The 23,710-nt window shown below is 36.4% G+C and overlaps 2 protein-coding genes across 6 annotated transcripts in view; one reads left to right on the forward strand and one right to left on the reverse strand.

Moving 5' to 3' along the window:
- Positions 1-6,350, reverse strand: part of Ttc37 (tetratricopeptide repeat domain 37) — an 87,668-nt gene extending 81,318 nt beyond the window's left edge. The window contains exons 1-2 of one of the 5 annotated variants that reach the window (XM_013022068.1): positions 6,296-6,350; positions 347-437 (exon numbers count right to left, since the gene is read on the reverse strand). In XM_013022068.1, the coding sequence (XP_012877522.1) occupies positions 347-436 (90 nt within the window). In that variant the 5' untranslated portion in view covers position 437; positions 6,296-6,350. Of the gene's footprint in view, positions 1-346; positions 438-1,811; positions 1,835-4,931; positions 4,952-6,135; positions 6,156-6,295 lie in introns of those variants that run through there. The other 4 variants (XM_013022067.1, XM_013022071.1, XM_013022070.1 and 1 more) reach the window with 4 other exon arrangements.
- A 167-nt stretch (positions 6,351-6,517) lies between these two features.
- The window catches only part of Arsk (arylsulfatase family, member K), a 30,033-nt gene continuing 12,840 nt past the window's right edge, over positions 6,518-23,710 (forward strand). The window contains exons 1-3 of the mRNA XM_013022085.1: positions 6,518-6,826; positions 9,052-9,181; positions 11,278-11,437. Coding sequence (XP_012877539.1) covers positions 6,629-6,826; positions 9,052-9,181; positions 11,278-11,437 — 488 coding nt within the window. The 5' untranslated portion in view covers positions 6,518-6,628. The remainder of the gene's footprint in view (positions 6,827-9,051; positions 9,182-11,277; positions 11,438-23,710) is intronic.

The following is a 23,710-nucleotide window of genomic DNA, read 5'->3' on the forward strand; positions in this document are numbered from 1 at the left end:
TGAACATTTGAATCTTGATTCTTTCACCCACAAAACAAATAGAGTTAGACTGTCAACCATTAAAGAATAAACTTTAAGATATATTAGTGTCAACAGGTACTTCGACACATTCAGATTTTGAGAACCTGGCCTTGATAATTCATCAATAGAGAAACATACAATTAAGGGTAGCAAAAATAATTTATCCTACTTATAGAGTAAGGTAAGAAGACAGTCTAACCACTTTCGTGAGTCTTCTAAATGGTTTTACCACTCATGTTGCAATTGAAGAGTAAATGATCCAAATTTTACAGTAATACATATATTGGTAACATACTTCAGAGTACAAGAAACAAATATTGGTTACCTTACAATGTTTCAAAGCTTCTTTGTATTCTTTGTTTCTGATTGCATCTCTTGCACTTTTTAAAGCAGTCTTCACCTCTTTGCTGGACATTCTATTACGGGAAAAAAGCTTGAGTGACTGTAGAATAATAACTGTAATTGTTTAAATAAACTTAGTCATCTGAAAAGAATGCCTGTGAGTCCCTTTATTTGGACTTTCTCTTCAATCTACTACACACATAATTCCCACATCTCCTTAGAGTGTTATTCAAATGTCAATTTCTCAAGTAAGACCTACCTGTGATACACTATTGTAAGATTTAATCTTTCTAGCCTCCTACTCAGAGCCACCCCCCATACTGCTTCATACCTTTCATTTGCTTTATTCTACATCAAAGCAGTTATCACATCTTATATACTATATGTTCTACTTATTCATTATCTGCACCCCAATCCCACCAGAATGTGAGTTCCGTGTAGGCAGAATTTAGTCAAAGAGGATTATGGCTTTTCTTTTCAAAATCTAGTCATATATTTCTTTGGTTTTATACATGTAGATCAACCTCTTCATCGGATGTATAATACTATTAGTATACTATGTTAGTGATCCATCTTTGGGTCACTTTGTACACTTGAACATCTGAAGCCTACAAATCTACTTAATATTTACCCAACTTTGTTCTACCATCTTGATGAAATTAGGAGATAACAGAGTAGGCAGAAAATACAAAGAAAAAAAGTTTCCTTTTTTAACATTCAATTATAACTGAATTTCACTAGTTAATTTTAAGAGACAGTAAGTTTTAAAATCTTTTTTTTTAACTTAGTACTAGGGATTGAACTCAGGCATGCTAGGTAAGTTCTCCCTACTTGTGTAATGTATATTTACTCGAAATATAAAAATTGAGACATTAAAAATTCAATCTATCTATTGGTAGCACTAGACTCCCCAAACAGGGAGAAAAGTAATATTGTGCCATTACAATTATATATTTTAAAGCAACATATTCATATGCTCATATCTTTTAGAATAATGTCTATAGGTGAAAACTTGAGATAGATCTTTTATGGTCTACAAATCTTGACAGCCACAGATAAAAAATTTCGATGTTGATTTCACATTCTATTTTCTCAAACCAGTTCCATTTGACAAAATAACCTATAGACTAAAAAGAAGACAACATTAATGATGACAAAAACTGATAGAGACCAATAAGAATTTGGAAGAGGCCCAGAACTGTTAGCTGTAATCCACCAGTATTAAATGGCCTCTAATCCTAGCTACTCAGAAGGCTGAGGTTTAGAAGTTCATAGTTAGAAGCCAGCTCTGACAGAAAAGCTCATGAGGCTCCACCTCTAATCAACCAGCAAAAGCAGTGCTAACAATTATTTATTTTACTTAATTAAAAGTGACATTCAAGTGAAACTTGAGATGTCTGTCCAAGTTTAAAAAGAATATAAAAAGTTTCAAAATAATATAAGCCCACCCCAAAATCCAGTTCCTTGCACAACCTCCAATCCCACGGGATTGTGCCCCTTGCTGTCCCTCAATAAACAGTCCTCACCTGTTGAAAAAAAAAAAAAGTTTCAAAATAAGATCAAACAAACAAAGACCACAACCTATCCAGGACCAAAAAAAAAAAAAATCATCCAGTTCTATCACCCAGTTTTCAATGGGAGCATACAAGACAGAATTAATCAATACTAAAACTAAATGCAGTGGGGGCTGGGAAGGTGGCTCAGTGGTAGTGTGCTTGCCTTGCATGCATGTGGTCCTGGGTTAGATTCCTCAGTACCACATAAGCAGAAGTGGTGCTTTGGCTCAAGTGGTAGAGCGCTAGCCTTGAGCTGAAGAGCTAAGGGACAGTGCCCAGGCCCCGAGTTCAGGCCCCACAACCGACACACACACAACAAAAACCTAAATGCAGTGTAGGGGCTTGAGGCAGAGCTCTAGCTTCTCAGGATTATCTTCTTTTCTCAAACTGTCCCCTAGTTCTTTGTCGGTACAAATAAGCCTCAAGAGCTATTTGGGCAACTTATGTCTACTTCTTCCTGTGTCACATTTTACTGCTTCTTTATCCATAATCTCAGTGTTCAATACCTTTTTCTTTTTGTCTTCCCTGTTCTTTTTCTTGAAGTCAACCATCTTACCCCACTGTTCTAATGACCCATTTTCAAAAAAAGAAACAATTGTACATATTTATGGACATGTACATATGTGTATGTATCAATGTACACAACCATTTATATAGTTAAACATAGAAAATGAATCAAACTAAGGGACTACTTAGGAGAAGGAGAGAAGGAAGGCAAAAGGAAAGGATGTATAACTTTAACACATTGCAAGTATGAGTGTGGCATGCAGAAACTCAATAAGATACTGTCAGTGGACAGGACTGACAGGAGACAGGTGGGCTGGTGGAGGAGAGTATGAAAAAGGTTAACTATCACCAAAATAGATTTTTTTTGCAACTATCAAAATGGAAGAAAAAAGATTACATGCAACTATTTGCTGCACATGCTCTAAAGAATGTAATCTAAATCAAGAGAAAGCTGTAAGACATATGAATCATTGCTGAACCAAAGGCTAAACTAAGGAATAATAAGCAGAAGGGCAACAGGAATTTAAAAAAGAATGTTCTATGTAAAATAATTACTTGACAAGGAACGAGATTACATAAGGGAGAAAAGGAAAAAATATACATTATCTTTACAATAAATTTTTTTAAAAAGAAAAAAATTACTTAAATCACAAACAACTGTCTTCACAAAGAAATATTAAAATGAGTAGACTAAGTAACAGGAATGACTAGAAAAGTAGGCAGAATAGCTCAGAAAAGTCTTATGAAATAATGGAAAAAAATCAAGTTAAGTAGAGCCTAAAATTATATAACCTGAAGTCAGACAGACAAGCCTGGGCTTAAATAAAGCAGCAAGAAGGAAACCATCAAAAATTTTTAAAGTTGTATTTTTAAAAACACAAGAAACACGCTACATGTTCTCTGGGTAACTAATTCTAGTATCCAATATCCTTCCACATACATGCATATCCATAAGTACAATTTCCTATGCATCAATGTAATCATCTATCCTCTTTCCTTTCCCTCTTCAGTTAGCAAAAGATGCTGGAATCCAGGCTCTTTCCCTTCATCTACCATTTGTATAAATATATATACATGTATGTAAGCATATGAGTTTCAAAGCACAAAGTAATTTGCTACATTCTAGCCCTGAAAAATAGTCTTTTTTTTTTTTAGAGGAGGTAGGGTAAAGCAAGAGGCACATTCACCAATTTTTAAAGAAACATTTATTGAAAAGCAATACCAGGCCTCCTTCAAACCATTTATAAAATAAAAACTTATTATCAAAAATGATAAGAAACCCAATGCTCATGCATTTGGGATATTTCCCTCTATTTTAAGTGCTTTCACCATTTCAAGTATCTTTAATGTTCTCCACAAACAGCTATTAATGCTTTTCCCTAATATCTCTCTTCCCTAATTTTGCTCACTCCCATCTGAGATTTTAAAATAAGGGCATTTGCATATTTTTTGCAAATTTTCATACAATAAAAATTTTTGTATTTCCAGGCTGGGAAGGTGGCTCAGTGGTAGAGTGCTTGCCTTGCATGCCTGAGGCCCTGAGTTCAATTCCTCAGCACCACATAAGTAGAAAAAAAAAGCCGGAAGTGGCGCTGTGGCTCAAGTGGTAGAGCGCTAGCCTTGAGCTGAAAAGCTGAGGGACAGCACCCAGGCCCAGAGTTCAATTCCCACGACCGGACCCAAAAAAAAAAAATTTTTGTATTTCCATCACACAAAGTTTCTACCCAACGTAAGTTAAATTTAAAAAGTAACCTATATTTTATAAATTAGAAAGAGATCACACAAAAAGGCAATTTTATCCCTTGAAGTTATCAATTATATGAATTTGCATGTCCTAAAGTCTTTTGCAGCACCCTCTAGTCCTACTATAGAATCCTAGCTACTTAGGGGGCTGAGACCTGAAGATTCATGGCTCAAAACCAGCCAAGGCAGAAAAGACTACAACGACTCAAAGACTCCATAACCCACTAACCAGAAAAAAGGCAAACTAGCAAGTATGGCTCAAGTGGTAGAGTACTAGTCCAGTAAATGGAGAGCCAGAAATTAAAACCCAGTACTACCAATAAAAAGAAAAAAAAGCACCCATTCTGACAGAATATGGTAATGATTAGCAAAAATGATTTATGTTCAGAAGAGTGTCCAAAATAACTATGAAGCCTGAAATTGTACGAGAACTAGCATTATCAGAAGAAATTAAGGGAAGACTACGAAGAAGATAATTAGTGAAGAAATGGGAAAAGGAATTGTTCAAAGTGTGAAATTATCCAATAAAAAACCGCAATGAATTAAAACAGTTAAAACTAAAGAAAGATCAGATTTAGCTTAACTAAGAACTTTTATAACAAGACAAATGTGGAACAGGATACTCAAAAGAAATGGGTTTCCCATCAGTGGAGATGAAAAAGCACTGCTTGAACAAACACTTGGCAGAAATAGTGAAGCACTAACAATGTCAGAAAGAAAATAAAACCAGTATCCACTTTTTGAGGCCTTAAAAGTATCTACCTAGTTCCAACCTACGACAGCACTTGTTCTCACGGATACTTCCAGAGAGAAAGTGGAAGAAAAGTTCTGAAATCCTGTCATCAGAATAAGGCCTGTGAAAATAGCCATAGAGAGCAAATATAGATCACAGCAACAGTAGCATGTCACAGGAAAAAATTAAAAGTGATTAAATTAGTTTTATGGCTCCAAATACCAGCAGATATTGTTTCAATGGAAAGTATGTTCTACAGTCCAAATTAAAACAACTTTTGGAAGTATATCCTGCACAAGAGAAAGCCTAGTTGTATTACCTTTCATATTTATTATTATTTTATGTCTGCAGTGTTTTCTTCACTAGAATGTAAGCTTCTTGTGTTCAAACTCTGGTTCACAAATAGATATTGTCAGGAAATTGTCATAAATTTGTTATTGAACTCTAGACAAAATATCTAGTGAATTAGGGAAAAGACTGCTCAATTCCACTCCTGTTCAGAACATCTCCCTGTGTAACCTTGAACCAGACATGTAACCTCCCCAAATACATTTTCTATCTGCCAAATTGTCAGAATGAGGACTACAGAAAACATCCCAAGGAAAAGCATCTAGTACACAATAGGTGTTCAACAAATGCTGAATATAATGTTTACTACATAGTGCTATTTATTAACTATTTAAGATCTTCTCTTATGATAAATATGCTATGCAAAAGCCAGATATCAATATGAGGAGTTGATCTTTAAGTAGTTCATTTCCTCTTTTTTCCAATCAAAATGGCAAAAACTAACGCGACGTGCAATTACATGCCTATAATTAAATAAAGAAATTAGCTTGGAGGCAAACATTTCTCCTTCAGAATGATCCAAAAAGAGTTCAACCCTCAAAAGGGGGAGAGCTGATTATTCCACAGTAAAACACTGTCTTGCTGAACCCACGCCCATTCACCGAGGCCAGCACACAAGCTAACAAATCTCCCTTTTACATCTCGTTCGGGCTTGATTCCCAATCCTTTGCAATCAGCTAGAAAGAACCCCGCCTAGAACCCGAAGCTCCAGGGTAGGCCCCGCTCCACCCCTACCGCAGCTCACTGTGTCCTGACTGCACCAGCCGGGAGAGGCGAGGAGGGGAGGGAGGCCAGACACGTCCCCGGGCCCCACCTCACCCGAGGCGCCCAGCCCGAAGCCCACCGGGAACCGCCCCAGCCAACTAGTGACAGACGCGCCGCCACCTCAGCATTGCCGGAGTCCCGCACGCCCAACCCGGCTACGTTTGCGCGGCGCAAAACAAACATCCCCGGGGTCCGATCTTGTTCCTCTCTCACACAATCACTTCTCCACACTGCTCGTAAGCGCCAACTTCTGCAATAGTGACACCGACAAGGAACCCACCTGGGAGAGATGCGGGGCCCCTCAAATGCCAAACCTGGACGGAGGGCGCATGCGCCTTTACCAGGTATCCATCACGTGACCGGCGGGGGGGTGGAGGAGGAAGAGGGGAAAATTTAGTTCGTTCGGTGTTTGATGAAAATGTCTGCGTGTTAAGGCCTGTGCGCATGTGCGCCCTCTGAGCCTTCTGGGAATTGTAGTTCTCCGGATGATGTTCTGCGTTATTGAACGGTACAGAAACCAAATTGCAAGTTCGCTGTCCCGGCGCTCCGCGGCCGAGGAGAGACTTCCAGAGGCGGCGGGCCCAGTGGCCGCGGTGCGGAACCGCCACCTGCCATGCTACTGCTATGGGTGTCGGTGGTCGCAGCCTCGGTGCTGGCAGCGCCGGCGCCGACGCCCGTGCCGACACCGGTGCCGACCCTGACCCCGACCCCGACCCCGATCCCGACCCCGATCCCGACCCCCAACTCAGGGAACGTGAAGCCGGGAGAAGTCAAGCAGCCTAACGTGGTGCTGGTCGTGAGCGACTCCTTCGTGAGTACCGGGAGGGTCGACGGCAGTCGCTGCTGCGGGTCTCAAACTCTGTTCGGGGCTGCCTGACACCCTGGTCCAAAACACGCTCGATGCACACACCTACACCATGTACACGTGCGGACGTGTAAAGCCACAGCGAATAGAACGCTTTCTGGTAACATCTTTTCTCAAATTAGCTTCCTTACGCAGGCTGGACTCGAACTCGTGTCCTGAGCGATCTCTCTACCGTCTCAGCCTTCCTCAGCCCAAATCTTTCATGATTGTTCGTGTTTTTCAACTGTGAATAAACTTTAAGTTTGATTCCTTTGGGAAGCAAAATAATATTCTTTCATCTCCATAAAAGCTTTCCAGAAAACATTTGCCAGTTCGCCTAAGTTTGCAGGAATATGTGGATGAGAAGTGAAGAGATTCACTTCATTTCCTTACTAAGGTCTCTAATCCTGCAATGATTTAAATCTACTCCTTCATACGACAGAAGAATTCTATGTATGCATATGTATGTGTGTATATGTATATGTATATGTATATGTATATGTATATGTATATATATATATATATATATGTAGCTTTAAATTGGAGCAGAAACTCGCAGAATGATCTCAAAATTTCTTCCCACTTTGTGAAATATATGTATTTCTAAGTTTGTCCACCTCAAAGTCCTAGAACTAATAAGCCCCTAATTGTTGGTTTCTATTCAAATTTAAGACTATGAGGAGATATACACACATATGAAAATAGTCATTATTACAAATTATGATGGTGCTGAATGCATCTAACAGTTTCTTAATATATTCAAGGATACAGTCAAAGCACTCTTCAGACTCTTCAAATTTGAAATATTCCCTCTGGTTACACTATACCAGTTTATTAAAGGTTCTTGAAATTAAGATCTGTTGTTTTTATAACTCTTAAGGCAGTAAGAAAGGGCACTTAAACCAGAACTTGTGGCAAAAAAAAAAATAGTACATTTTATTTTAAGGAGATAAATATAAAAGCTTTTGTCGTTTAAGGATTCAGGTGGACCTGTTGCAACAATGAGAAGTACAAATTGTCATGTCAAAAACGAGCTTTACAATGTGGGGGGGAGGGGGAGGGAAGGGAGGGGAAGGATTGGGATGGGGGGGAGGGAAGAGGCTGGGAAGGGAGGGGAAGGGTAAACAAAGGAGGAGGCTGCAATGCTTGGTAAGAAATGTATGCATTATCCTGCCCATGTAATTGTAACCCCTCTGTACAGTATGTTCACAAACAAAATAAGATAAAATAAATATAAAAGCTTTTGTAGGGAGGGAGGATTGGGGTCCTGTTTTGTTTGTAGTATTGGGATTTAAACTCAGAGCTTCACCATTACTAAACAGACACTGTAGTGTTTGAGACATGCCTCCAGCTAAAAATCTTAAAAATAATATTTCAAACCTTTATGATGTCTTGAAATTTCCCCAAGGGCATTTGCCAAATGAAAAAAGGTTTATTCAAGGAAAATCTATTAAAGATACTGAACCAAGGCATAGCTTGACAAGAGGCAAGTGTAGCTCAGAAGACAGGGTTCCCTTTCCTCTTAGTGTAAATCACAGGTTACTGTATCTCATCAAAAGTGACAACTACCAGCGTACTCATCTCCAAATCAAAGCTGAAGACACTAAATTTCAGGTGAGTGAAGATGAAATATTGAGGATCCATTTCCTCCATTCACTTCACATTAGAGGACAGAGGCTGTATACCAGGTACAGCAGGCAAAGGATGCTAGTGCCTCACTTGTTCTTACTCCAATTTACTAGTATAACAAAGATTTCAGTAGGAAAAACAAGCTAAGGAGACCAGACAATCTTCTGCAAAAAAAGCAGCAGAGAGGAAATGAGAACCTCAGCATAAAATAAGGAAACTTTTAGCTACATTGCCAATGATGAAAGGGATGCATTGATCAAGATGTATACTACTGACATTTTGAGTTAAAACCCCTTTATACAACTACTTAAAGATTTTTTTAAAGACAAAAGCCTGAGTTGCCAAAAGCAGAAAGGAAAAATCTGATATTGCCTTAGAATATAAAAGAATTACATGTAAATTAACATTCCCTTATATAATAGGTAACAACTATGTCAACAGATTAGATAGATGAAATAGGTCTTGTACAGTCATATTGAAATCTTCTGCTACTGTGAATTTCATGATTAGAGTTAAATAATTTTCTTTTTTATAATGTAATCAGTTAAATTCCTTTATTCTAGGATGGAAGATTAACATATCATCCAGGAAGTCAGGTAGTAAAACTTCCTTTTATCGACTACCTGAAAGCGCAAGGCACTTCCTTTCTCAATGCCTATACAAACTCTCCAATCTGTTGTCCATCACGTGCAGGTATGGACATGCGTAATGGATCCTCAAAATATATTCTCAGTTTAAAACATTATTCCCAAAAGAATATTGAAGTCATATTTAACACCTAATAAAAGTATTTTGATATGAGATGTGTTCTAAAGTATATAGTGAGCTCGGAAGGTGGCTCAGTGGTAGAGCGCTTGCCTTGCATGCCTGAGGCCCTGGGTTCGATTCCTCAGTACCACATAAGCAAAAAGAAAAAAGCCGGAAGTGGTGCTGTGGCTCAAGTAGTAGAGCACTAGCCTTGAGCTGCAGAGCTGAGAGACAGCGCCCAGGCCCAGAGTTCAGGCCCCACGACTGGACCCAAAAACAAAACAAAAAACCTAAAGTATATAGTGAGTATTGAGGTTGTTAGAATTTTAGTTTTTAATATAAGGAATTTTTGTTATCTAAGATACTGATTGTATTTAAGATCTAATCATATGTTTCTGATTTATTTCCTTGTGATTCATGACTAAGAATCTTCTGACTAACCAAATGAGGAAATACACTTCCTGAAAGCGTTCAATCTCCAAAGAGATATTAAGTAGAACTTTGGTGTTGCTAAACAGTTAGGATTTCTCATACTCAAATTTGTCTCTTCTGTCTCATTTCACTTCTGTCTCAAATCTAATTGTTGATTTTTTTACAATAATTTAAAAAATAATTTTTACAATAATTTAATAATAATTATGCCTACAAGTAGGCATAATTTTAATTGTAAAATGCCAGTGTCTACTGTCTGACAATTGCATTCCTTTTCTTCTGTGCTTCTGTTCTATGATTATCTTCCTAGAAACCCATAACTAGGATTCAAAAATATGGTTTCATCTGAAAGTTACTGAGATGATATTCTCTGCGATGGCAAGCTCTTTCACCTATATTTTCAACACTGTGAGCTACATTATCACCAATACTTAAAGGAAACCTAAACTACATTTAAATTAATTTTTCAATAATGAAACCTCGGACATATTTAAGAACATTTTTGCTCCTTTTTTATCCTGTATTGACTTGAAATCTGATCTTTAGTGGGCCACATTTACATGGCAAGTCATTCCAATTCCTTATCTACAAAATGCTGTTTATGCAGTGTCCCTTACAGCATAGTCAACATTAAAAAAGTGATAAATAAACTCCAAAATGTTACAGATAACAGACTGCCTAAAAGAAAGAGAAGGGATAGTAGTAACAGAAACTAATATTTAATTGCACTTACTCTATGTGACAATATTCTAAGTGCCGTATATATTAATGTATATAATTCTCAAAATATTTCTACAAGGTAGATAATGCCATTATCCCCATTTTTTCAGGGGAAAACTAAAATATATACAAAGTTAGGTAACTAATCAAAAGCCACTCACTAAGTTCAGTGATTGGTATACAAACCCAGGTAATTCCCTGAGGCAGCTCTCAGAAAGCATTTATTTAAAGAAGAGAACAGAAAGCTTATTCCAATGGGAAAAGAAAAAGAGCATCTGTTAAATTAGCAGTCATAGAAAATGACTCAGTTTTTTATGAAGATACAGTGAGAGGACAAGGAATAGGGAAAATCCGTAAAGATGCAGGTGAGACAAGGTCTACACTTAGTTGATTGATTTTTTTCATTTTTTTATTGTCAAGGTGATGTACAGAGGGGTTACAGTTACTTAAGTAAGGTAATAAATACATTTATTGAAAACTTGTTACCCCTTCCCTCATATTTCTCCCACTTTCCCTCCCCACAGTTGACTGATTTATGATGTAGAAATTAACCAAAAAATACTTTAGAGATTGCTTTTATGTCCACAAATGGCTAGTTATGCAGGCTTTGTATTTAGTCCCCACTGAAATGCAGCTTAAATACTGTAAGCAACTTGACTTCTCAGACCCAGTCAACTCATCTATTAAATGGAAGAAGTAATTCCTTGCTGAGTAGTCCCACAAATAAAGTGAGATGTAATTATAAATGTCTTGTAAGTTTAGTACTTCATAAAGGTATGTCTTATTCTAGAGTATGCACTCCAAACTAGTAGATTTCTCTTTGAGTACTTGCCTTAATATTTAAAAAAACATATTAAACTTTAATCAGAATTTCTTTGTTTTCTCTCTAGCAATGTGGAGTGGTCTCTTCACTCACTTAACAGAATCTTGGAATAATTTTAAAGGTCTAGATCCAAGCTATACAACATGGATGGATGTAATGGAGAAACATGGTTACCAATCACAAAAATTTGGGAAAATAGACTATACTTCTGGACATCACTCTGTTAGGTAAAAACAAACAAAACAAAAATAATCCTAACGGTTGCCCTCTGCTATTATGCATTCATTTGCTTTTGTTAAAAATGTTATTTAAAATATATGTTAAAATTATATTAAAATAAATGTCTTAGTTCCTCAATTGTGTTAGTTTGGATAAAGCATCAGCACTCTATAATCTTCTTAAAATATTAAAATTGCTAATATTCTTGTAATTTTGTTTGCAAGTCTATAGGTAGCATTTGTGAGACTGTTTAGCTCTTGAGTTATTTGGGTTGAGTTTCCATGATATAATGGCAACTTTATCAATTATTTTACAATGTGCTTTTTAAACCATAGTTCACTATTTGCCCTTTTCAGTTCTGTCCAATTTACTCTTAACTTTTTACCTTTCATTTTAGTAAACCCTAAAAATTCAGGTAGGCAGTTTATCTGGAGGTATAATTCAGTGGTACAGTACATGCTTAGCATGCACTCCGTCCTCAACAAAAATAAATAAATAAATCAGACAGCCAAGCATTGTGGTTAAAGTAAAGGGCTAAAATAGATTGCCTATTTTTGAATTCCAATCTTCCTGTTTACCACTAAGTTTGAAAAAATGTAATTTTGGACACATTGAAGCTAACTGAAGTTTATTTCTCTAGCATATTCACTCACCAAGCTACTACTACCATTTCTTGCCCAAATTACTGGAATGTATTTACAACTGTACTCTTGCTCTATCAAATCCAATTTCCAGCCATCAAAAATGATCTTCCTAAATTACATACCTAACTGATCACATAATTTATGTCTCACAATCTTTCTATTGCCAGGCTCCAGTGTCTCACACCAGTAATCCTAGCTGCTCAGGAGGCTAAGATCTGAGGATAGTGGTTCAAAGTCAGCAGGAAGGTCCATGAGACTCTTATCTCCAATTAACCACCAGAAAACTGGAAGTGGCGCTGTGGCTCAAAATGGTAGAGTGCTATCTTTGAGTGAAAAAGCTGAGACTTATCTCCAAGTAACAGCCAAAAATAAAGCTAGATGATGTGTGGCTCAAGTGGTAGAATGCTTTCCTTTAGCCTAAAAGCTCAGAAATAGTACCCAGGCCTTGAGTTCAAGCTCCAAAACTGGAACAAGAAAACAAACAAACATTTCACATCTACATGGTTTTTAAGACCCACATTTAGCCTCTGTTTATTTAATTTCATATCACTCTCTCATCCACAATATACACCTGCTCTTTAAAATTTTCTGTAATGTATTTTTTGTTGACTACTCCCCAAGTTTGTCCTGTGAAAAATCTTCTTGTATTCTGTCTTGGGAATGTAGCAGAAAGACAGGGACAGAGAGGAGATAATACATGTGGCTTTGAATCAGCAGAGCACAGCTGAATGTCCAGCTGTTCTGCTACCATTCTTGTAAACTTGGGCAAGTTATTTGTTAATAGTCACTACTTTATTGGATGTTTGAGTTTGGTCTTAGATAATATAAGGGATTAAGTAATATAAAGGATATAACAGTGCCCAGCATAAACATTCAGTGCAGCAGGTGTATTGCTATTTCAATGGTATAACCAGAATTACAGTTCAATATATAGGCAACTCCTTAATTTTCTAATATGCTATATACATTTCTAATTACTTCATGAAATTTCACTAGTTTCCCTTTAAAATGCAGATTTAGTTTGTGTGTATATATAGATATAATACCCATCCTCTAGTAAGCACCAGTTTACTTTCAACTTTTATAAATTTTTTAGATTCTATGTATGAGGGAGATCGGTACTTGCCTTTTTGTGTGTGGCTTATTTCACTTAACATAATTTCCTCCAGTTCCATCCATTTGTCACAAATGATAGGATTTCGTGCTGAATAGTGGCAGGTATGTATACACATCACATTTTCCTTATCCATTTATCATTTATCAGCTAGTGAACACTTAGGTTGATTCCATCTTGCTACTGTAAATCCATTGCAGTGAACATTGGAGTGCAGATGTCTATTTGATATACCGAATTTTTCTTTCAGTATATACCCAAGAGTAATATAGTAGGATCTTAGTTATATTTTTTGGTTGTTGTTTCTTCTGAGAATCTCCATACACACTTACATAGTGGCTATCCTAATTTATACCTCCATAAACCATTTTCCCCACATCACTTGCAATCTTTGTTGGTTTGAGAGAAGTTTTTTTGTGTGTGGTATTGGGGTTTCAACTCAAGAACTTTGGCTTACTAGGCATGTGCTGTGCCACTGAGCCACACACTCAAGCCCATCTTTTGTATTTTGACAACAGCCATTCTAAGTTGGTCACATGATATCCCTCCTTTTTTTGGTTCACATTTCTCAGATGTTGAGCCCATTTTAATGTACCAGTTGGCCATTTGTGTGATAGACTTTACAGTGTCTATTCATTTTTAGTTGGTGATTTTCTTACTGAGTAATTATATATTCTGAATGGTAACTTCTTGTCAGATTATAGTTTGCAAATATTTTGTCCCATTCTGTAGATTGTTTCTTCATCTGTTCCCTTTTCTGTGCAGAAGCTTTTTAGTTTGATGCAATTCCATTTGTTCATTTTTGCTATTGTGTCTTGTGTTTGGAGGGGTCTTATCAAAAAAAAATCTTGGCCAATTTAAGGGAAGCATTTCCTCTGTGTTTTCTTCTCTTAGTTTTATTACTTACATTTAAGTCTTAAGTCTATTTTGAGTTGTAAGACTGTTATCCTTTTTAGTAAGTCAAGTTGATACAGAGCAGGATATAACTACTCATATTATCCTATTTGAAATCATTTCCTCTCTTTGTTTCCAGGAATAAAAAGGATCTAAGATTGACTGTTTTTTATTCCCTGTAACCTTCATTCTCAGATATGAAATGGTTAGATTATGACCTTGTGGATCCTTTCCTTTTTCACTGTTTTACCCTAACACTAGCCAGTATACGGTGGGTACACAATTAAATGTTTAGTGAGTGAAGTGGTGAATGAATGAGTGAAAGAGTAGAAGTTTTATTGATTTCCCTATAGCTTACATTTTGATAAATATTGCTCCTATTTGCCCCAGGGTCATAGCACTTGTTCATTATTAATGTGGATGTGTGTGTGTCCTCAGCTAAAATCATATTCAGTTTTATTTTTTTGGTGGTGTAAGTATACTTAGCCAAGAACCACTTATATGTTGATATTTGAAATGTGAAAGATAGTTTTGAGGATAATAATAGCTTGCAGTATATTTGTGTTTACTCTCTTCCTCATCAGAGTTTAGGAAATTGAAGTAAACTATTAGTATGACCTGTGTGGTTTTTGTATGCACCTGTACAACCATTTGGCTGACAAATAGGTTAAGAATTCTGTTAATAGTATATCAGAAAGGTCATAGAAATATAACATATTTCAGATTTTTCTTATAAGTTTAAAATGGATCTCAGAAAAAAATGTTTTAATATCAAAATTCACAAATGGCCATTCGATGCTGTTATAGATTATCAAATCAAAACTTGAATTTTGATAACTTCTTTTTATTGAATTTGGCCACATTTTTTGGAGGGGGAAGTACTGGAGTTTGAATTCAGTGTCTCACTTGACCTATACCCCCAGCTTTTTTCTTTGTTTTTCAAATTAGGATCTTGAGTACTTTTTCCAGGGCTAGTCTCAAAATGCAATTCTAATTCTGCCTCCCAAGTGTCTAGGATTCTAGGCATGTACCACTATACCTAGCTTATGATTCATTTTCTAAGATAGGATCTAACTATGTAGCCCAGACTGGCCTCAAATCCCCAGTGATCCTGCATCAGCTCCGCAAGTGCTAGGATTTCCAGGTATCTATCACCACACTCTGCTTCAAACAGGCCACTTTGGACCTGCATTATTTTCAGCCAGAATTACAAGTTTCTTTACTACTGTAGTACTTCCATCTGTCTTTTTTTAGATGTCAGGTGACCCTTTCTTATTGTTTCAGTTTAGGAACACGAATCTAACTAAATGTCTCATACTATGTATAGTATACTGAAACATACTGGGAACTCCACAGGTTGTACATTTGTTTCCTCTGTTTTCTTTTTTACAGTATTGCTGGGGTTGAACCTAGAGTACAATTGTTTCTTCTGGACAGTTGTTAAACAGGTATTGGTAGCACTATTCATAAAAATGCCACTTACTGTAATGCCATAAGCAAGTTATTTAGCTACTTAGAATCTCAGGCTTCCCAGAACAGAAGACTGTCTTCCCAGAACTCTGAGGTCAAAGAATTTCAAGTTTGAGGCCAGTCTATGCTATATAAGCCAACTTTGTTTCTCAAAAATGTCTTCTACTCTGAAATTCTATAATTTCAGTGGAGTACCACTAAATGACATACAAATTATTGATATTTATTAACCTCTCCCTTTCACACAATATATACTGTATTTATATAGGTTTAAGTTCAAATTTGCTATATCTTCTTATCAGTTTAGGGGGTCTGGACTTTGTCTTTGGGGATATTATTTTTGTTTTTGTAGTACTGAGGATTGAACCTAAGCTCTCATCCACACTAGGTATGCACTCTACCACTGACCTACATTACCAGCCCTCTTATCAATTGAAAAGAAACATTTAGATTTGTATTTACTTTAAAATTTATAATTTCAGTTATTTTTGCTTTAAGGCAAAACTTTTTTACCAATATATTTGCGGTATCTAAAATAATGCTTCTCAACCAAAGGCAATTTTGCTTTCCCTGAGGATGTTTCAATGTCTGGAGACATTTCTGTTTGACACCATTTGGAAGCGATGCTGCCATCTAGTCTACAATGCACAAGGTTACCCCTTCCATAAAACATTAGCAAGCTCAAAAATGAAGAAATTGAGAAACCATCTAATACATGTATTATATGTTTGCCAGCATGGTCTTAAGAGTGTCACACCTAAATAAGCAATTGCCTGCATTTTAAATCTTTATTCTTCTAGATTCTTAGGGACAAGATTCTAAGAATGCTAGCATGTGAGGATTTTTTATTTTTAATTAACAAAACCAAGCAAAACTCTTTAGAAGTATACAGATTAGGATATAGTTTGTTTTATATAGAATTATTCAAAACTATATTTCTAATATCAGCATAATTTAATAATGAACTTTAACATTAATAGTATCCCTAAATATTAAGACTAAAAGATGATCCTTATTTTAGTTCTAATAGTAAAACTGGGAATTTGCACTATCCATAAGCATTTTTTAAATGAGCTATATGCTCATTTGAAACAGACACTGTTTTAACATGATTTAAATATAATAGTATTCAAATTTTTCCACTGTTATTGTATTTAATAGTATCAGAAGAGAAAGTAAACAACCTGCTATCTTGTTTTTGTTAGTTTAAAAATGTAAAATCAAGTTATCTGTCATTTCATCTTATCATTGTAATTATGTGTGTTCTCTGTTCATGGAGCTTGATACTTTTCTAAGCCAAGTCATGACAGGCAATCTTCAGTCATTTGAAATAAGTGAAAAATAAAGATCTTCCAAATAAGAAAAATGCTGTGGGGAAATTGTGAGGCTTGAGCCTGGTGTGAAACAGCAAAGGAAAGGGCGTTAGATGGGCCAGAATTCCTATAAGGAACAAATGAAAAGTAAGGCTTTGACGATTATGTAAGGACTTGAATAATAGACTGAGACAGGTGGCAGTAAAGGAAAGCAATCATCAACTGCTAATGCTACCCTCCTGTCCTCTCAGGCCTCTAAGCCAGAATGACAGAGGGGGAGCAGTAGAAATCAGAATGCTGACCACACAGCTCTTCTTTTCCTCTTTGAATGGTCGTATATCTCATCCATATCCACTATTAGTTTATAGTCTCATTGTATATACTTTCAGATCAATTTTATTCATAATAAGGAGTTTATTTATTTCCCCAAAACTGCAAAAGGCATTGTTCATGTTGGTAGTTTGGTGTTTGGTTTCAAAACTCCCCATCTTTTTATTGATAGTAAATAAAATTTTGTAAGGCAACTGTTTACAAATTTTCTGCAGTTGAGAAATTTTAACTGCTCCCAGATATCTGGGGTAGCCCTCGGTTTGCAGTTCTCAACTGGGACACATTAAGAAGCTGAGGCAGACTTTGACTAGCCTAACATTATAGCCAGGTATGCGTTTGTTTTGTGAGTTTCTTTTTAAGCTTTTATTTTGCTATCTCTAACTCTCTGTCTCTGTTTCTCTTTCTTTCTGTCTTTCTTTCTTTCTTTCTTTCTGTCTTTCTCTCTTTTCTTTTCTTTTTTTGGGGGGGGTCCAGTCATGGGACCTGAACTCTGGGCCTGGGTGCTATCCCTCAGTTCTTCAGCTCAAGGCTAGTGCGCTACCACTTGAGCCACAGCGCCACTTCCGGCTTTTTTTCTGCTTCTGTGGTGCTGAGGAATCGAACCCAGGGCCTCATGCATGCAAGGCAAGTGCTCTACCACTGAGCCACCTTCCCAGCCCTTGTTTTGTGAGTTTCATAGAAATCTATGAAACTTAACAGATTTTATACATGTTATATTTCCAAAAAGGTTAAGAACCTATCCTTTGGAGCAGCCTTATTTGCTTAAGAGGTGGTTATAGAGGCTCTTAATTTAGTATCTGGAGCAGCATGTGTTATTCTGGGTACATCCTCAACATAATCTTTTATGGTAGTGGAAGAGCTGTGGTGTCCTTTGTTTTGTTTCTTTTATTATTTAAAGCTCTCATTTCTGATGACTAGCAAAATCTTAGCAGAAATAGTGCTGGGACTGAACACAGTGCCTCATTCATGCCAGACAAGCACTCTGCACTGAGCTACATCCTCAGCCTTGTCTAATATAACATCACTTGCTGAAAACTCTCCCACATCCTCATTATATTTCTTGGGGTTTTTTTGTAATTTAATTACTAAAGTTTAATACATCAAACTTAGCTAACTTTGCCAACTTAAAGTTGATAAATGTTCTACTGCAGTTTTTTCTTTTGGGGGGGGCGGGGGGTCCGGTTGTGGGGCCTGAACTCTGGGCCTGGGCGCTGTCCCTCAGCTCTTCAGCTCAAGGCTAGTGCTCTACCACTTGAGCCACAGTGCCACTTCTGGCTTTTTCTTTTTGCTTATGTGGTGCTGAGGAATCGAACCCAGGGCCTCATGCATTGCAAGGCAAGCGCTCTACCACTGAGCCACCTTCCTAGCCCCTGCAGTTTTTTTCTTATGGTTTTAATGACATATGAAATACATATATGTGGGTATGAGTGTGTCTTATAATTAGTAGCATTATAGACTTGCTGGGTGCTCATAGACGTAGAACATCAGTTGGTTCAAATAGAGAACAACAAAAAGAAACCTCAAAACAATGACATCCAAGTAGGAAAGCACAGATTTTTTTTTAAGGGCATTAGATGAGCCAGCGTTCCCATCAGAAACCAATGAAAAGTAAAGCTCTGAAGATTATGTGAGGACTTGAATAGCAGGCTGAGACAGATGGCAGAAAACAGCCTTTACATTTCATTGAATGACCTAAGTAAGATTTGAGAATGAAGATCTATAGTTTTTGTTCTATAAAATAATAACTATAATAACTTTAGAATGGTTCCATTTTTCTTCTGTTTATCAGTGAACCTGCTTTTTGTGATGTGATCAACTCCCATAATTACTTTCTTTTTTTGTTTCGTGTTTGATTCAGGTTTCTTTGGTTTGGGTTTTGTGCCATCCTGGGGCTGGAACTTTTTATTCAAGGCTAGCAATCTCCCACTTGAGCCACAGCTCCACTTCTGGCACTTTTTTTTTTTTTTTTGGTGGCTAATTAGAAATAAGAGCCTCATAGTCTCATGGACTTTCCTGCTTGCCTAGCTTAGAATAGCAATCCTCAGATCTTAGCCTCCTTAATAGCTAGGTTTATAGACTTGAGCCACTGGTATCTGGCTCCATAATTATTTTCAATGAAATATTTTAAGCCCATTTAATTTCTTTTGGTGGTGGTGGTGGTGGTTGTCTTGGTCATGGGGCTTGAACTCAGAGCTTGGACTGTGACACTCAATTTCCAGTTTTCTTGTGGTTAATTGGAGATAAAAGTCTCACAGACTGTCCTGCCCAGCCTGGCTTCAAACTGCCATTCTCAGATCTCAGCCTCCTGAGTAGCTAGGATTATAGGTGTGAGCCACCACCAGTGCCCGCCCATTTAATTTCTTAATTGATAGGATTTTGCCATTTCTAAAGGTTACCTTCTTTTTCTATAACTAGCTTTTCCATCCCTCCAGTTGGCTTTTAGATTGATTACATTACATTGCATTTAGCATGAAGACTCTGGCTCCAGCTTTTCTTTAGTTTTTTTTTTTGTTTGTTTTGCTTTGCTTTGGATTTTTTTTTTTTTTTTGTTTTTTTTTTTTTTTTTTTTTTTGTAATACAGGAGTTCGAACTCAGGCAGCCCTGTACTTGCCTTCTATGTCTTCTATGTAGCTGAGATTACAGGTATGTGCCAGTACACACAGTTTATTTGATGACTTGGTCTCACTAACATTTTTTTTGCTTGGTTTAGCCTAAAACCATCATCTTCCCCATCTCAAGTCTCCAGATTTCTTTGTAGTACTTCTTTTTCTGGTAGGAACCTGAAATGTACAATTTCAAAAGACACTGTGGCAAGGGGTAGGCAAATGGAGAGGGTCAAGGTCAAATACTATATAAGTGTGAAAATGGAACATTGAAGCTTGTTAGTTCTGGATTCGGATCAAGATGCTTTATATGCATAGATAGAAATGTTCAAATGGTGATTATTTTTAAAGTAAGGCCCTTACTCTGTAAGGGTTGGATGAGAATTTTCAGACTCCTTTTTGTACCTTTAAGAGAGCAATGTTAAGGGATTGGGACTTGGCTTAAATAGTTGAGTGCCTGCCTAGTAAACATAGGCCCTGAGTTCAAACCCCAGAAAAAAAAGGAATGATAAAAATATCTAAAGATGCATAGGTAAATTAACATAGCTAGAGCTAATCTAATTTCTTAACAATGAAATCTCTTACTAATTTGAAGCATGTCTACCTTTTTTTGTCTACCTTTATTTTATTCTTTGTGCCAGTATTGGGGCTTGAACTCAGAGCCTAGGCACTGTTCTTTAGCCTTTTGGCTCAAAACTGGCATTTTAGTTCCACTCCTAATTTTCTGGTGGTTAATTGGAGATAAAAGTCTTACAGATACCTGGGCTGGCTTTGAAGAGAATTCCTCATTTCTCAGCCTCTTGAGTAGTTGTAATTATAGATGTAAGCTACTGGTACATGGCAAATCCATACCTTTTGTAACTCTTCTATTCTGAAACTTGAATGAGATTTTCATTCAGTATAGTATGCTGAACCTGTTAATTATTTTTATTAAGGTTTTGTGTGTGTGCATGCTCATGCATTTTTATTTAGGGTGTTATAGATAAAACTCAAGACCACTCAAGTGGTCTTCCACTGAATTATGCCCCAAGACCTTTGTAAAATTCTTTAAGTTGAGATAACAGTCCTTGAGCCCACCTACATTAGACAGGTGATTGTTCCGGATAGAGAATACATGATCATAATGTATATATTTGCTTGCAATCAAAGGGGATCTGGATTGTCAATCAAAGACAAGTAATTTTGAATCCAGTACAGCTGTAATGACCTCAGTAGGAAGGACTACGGAGGTATTAATTCTGTCATTAGCAGGAGTATCGATTTACTCCTCTCCTTTCTTCTGGGTCTTTTTCTCAGTTACGGCACTTCTAACTGTAATGGTAACCTACATGATCCTTTAGGCTCAAGTCCCATTCATCTTTGTGACTCTGTCTACCTCATGGTGCTTTCTGGATAACTGGCCATTACTGGATTATTTTTTTCTTTCTTAATTGAAATTCTGTAAAAACAAATGATAGTCCTAAGCTATATTTGATGCCAGATACATTATGATTGCTGATCAGGTTAAGGATATAAGGACCTAGTCCTCAGAATAGTTTCCCTCAACAGTTGATAGGCTAGAAGGGGAATAAACTTCCACATAATAAGTCTATCTAGGTCTCCTCTTTAGCAAGAACTAGGGACATGATGACACCTCTCTTATAGAAACTGCCTGGAAAATTCTCCTAATGACATATTTACTAAGGATACTCTTCCATTTTGATCTTTAAGAGTTTATGGCATTTTTTCCAGGTAGTATTTCCTGCAGAATATCAAAAGCAAACGTTTTGAAACTTTGAAATGTTATAGTTGCTCAAGTTGATATGTTCAAGTATATATGAGTATCTTCTACATAAAGGCAAACAAAACTCTCATTTGAAATATATTATTCTTATGAGAAAAATATAAAATCAACATAAAGTATGTAATTGACATATTATTACTATTAAATAGAAAAAATTCTTAATTTCATCATATCTACAAAAAAAACAAGAAGAAAGAGCATGGGTTGCTATAAGTTCACTAAAAGTGAAAGTTAGTAGAATTAATGAAATTAATCAATGAGAAAGCATGTATGCCTAAATAATGTACATTGAAAGTGATATTCTAACTTTAATCTGCCAAGGTTGGTGAAGTTAAACATTATTTGAGAATTCATATTAAAATAGATACAAGACAGCCTTGAAATCTTTTTTTAAATGGCATGTTTCTCACAGAAGAAGAGAGAAGAGCACTGAAGAGGAAAAAATGAATCCCTTTTCTCTCATAGAATTAGTGTGATATTGAAACTTACAAGGGCATTTTTTTCAGAACTGTCATTTTTCTATGCAAGAAGCTTACTGGAAACACATAGCTGCAATTCCAACAATAACAATGAGACAAAGAGACAGGAAGGAGAGAGATGAGAGGGGGAGGACATGGAAAGGGAAGAAGAACACAGGATGTACAGAAATGTGAAAGTGTGAGGCATCTGAGTTAGCTCACTGTCTTCATGGAAGTCTTAGCTGAATATTTGTCTAGGTTCCTACTTTGTGTTGAAAAAAGTTATTCTTATCATCAGTTTTAGCATTTTTTGGAGGTGATTGTTACTATGTAAATTAATCCTGTGCTTGTAAACTCACTATATCCCATGTTAGAGCAGTAAAATTTGGCACCTGACACAGCAGTGGCATTTGTATAAATTTATGCAATAACTAATTGGTTGTGTTACATAATTTTTATTTTCCACTTGTAGTAACAAGGAATAAATCAAAACTATTTAGTAAGAAGCCAAAAACCAAATTTTGTATCTAGTCATAATGATAAAATAAGCAAAACTAACCTGAGTTGAGCATTTTCATTTTTAAGGGGACTGTGGTAGGCAAATTTCTATCACTGAAATCAGAATCAAGCAACTTAAAAGGAGGAAAGATTTCTTTTTGGCTAATGGTTTCGGAGGTTTTAGTTCATGGTCAATTGGTTCCATTGCCTCAGCCCAGTGGCAAGCCATAATATTATGATAGGAGCATATGACCAGTAAGTAGAGAGAGGGAAGAAAGAGGCCAGGGCCCCAGTATATCTTTCAAGTGAATGCACCAAGAGTTGACAACCAAGCCTTTAGTATCTAGACCTTTGGAGAACATTTAAGATTGAAATCATAACAGAGACCTTGGTTAAAAGTATCTCACAACAGAGAAATATTTTTAAAAACCTGGAAACAGATGATAAATTTACTATCAAAAAGGTTAAATGAAATCACATTCCTTCATTGCTGTGACCAAAAAAAATACATGTTGGTTAATACCACTATCTTTCAAGGTTAGAAGATCTTCATGTATGCTAGTGTGGATTCACTCTTGACTGTATCAAGAGGGTCATCTGGATACACTACCAATACAATCAGGACATGGAGTTAATCCAAAGATCATCAGCTAGTTTGCATTCGTAACAAGTTTGCATCTTGCCATAATTTCTATTATAGTTTCCAGTATAAACACTTCTCCACTGTCTAAAACAAGCACTTTGGTTCCTACACATGTCAGTGTACACTGTTTTTTCTTAAACCCCTAGAGTTCTTACCCTAAAGTCCCACTCTAATAGTAACATAGTGAAATTTCAGCAATGAGTTACACAAAAGACTGAGAAACTAATGTCATATTGTTTTGATAACATGATAAACTTTATTTTTAAAATCCTATTTTAGGATCTCCCATCTGTTAAAATTAATTAGTATGTTAGATATAATTCTCTAAAACCTAGGTTTCATTTTTATCAAAACATACTGAATGTTACATTATAGTTCTTTAGGATTCTCTACCTCTCTTTGGTAAGCAAATAAAAAAGGAAAATCTTATAACTTTGGTTTAACATTCATAGGTCATTAGTCATTTTGAGTGGGTTAAAATTTCTCTTAAATGGAATATTATATTTTAATATGAAATAGACATTTTATGTG

The sequence above is a fragment of the Dipodomys ordii genome, unplaced genomic scaffold (genome assembly GCF_000151885.1).
Source record: "Dipodomys ordii isolate 6190 unplaced genomic scaffold, Dord_2.0 Scaffold59, whole genome shotgun sequence".
Classification (NCBI taxonomy): domain Eukaryota; kingdom Metazoa; phylum Chordata; class Mammalia; order Rodentia; family Heteromyidae; genus Dipodomys; species Dipodomys ordii.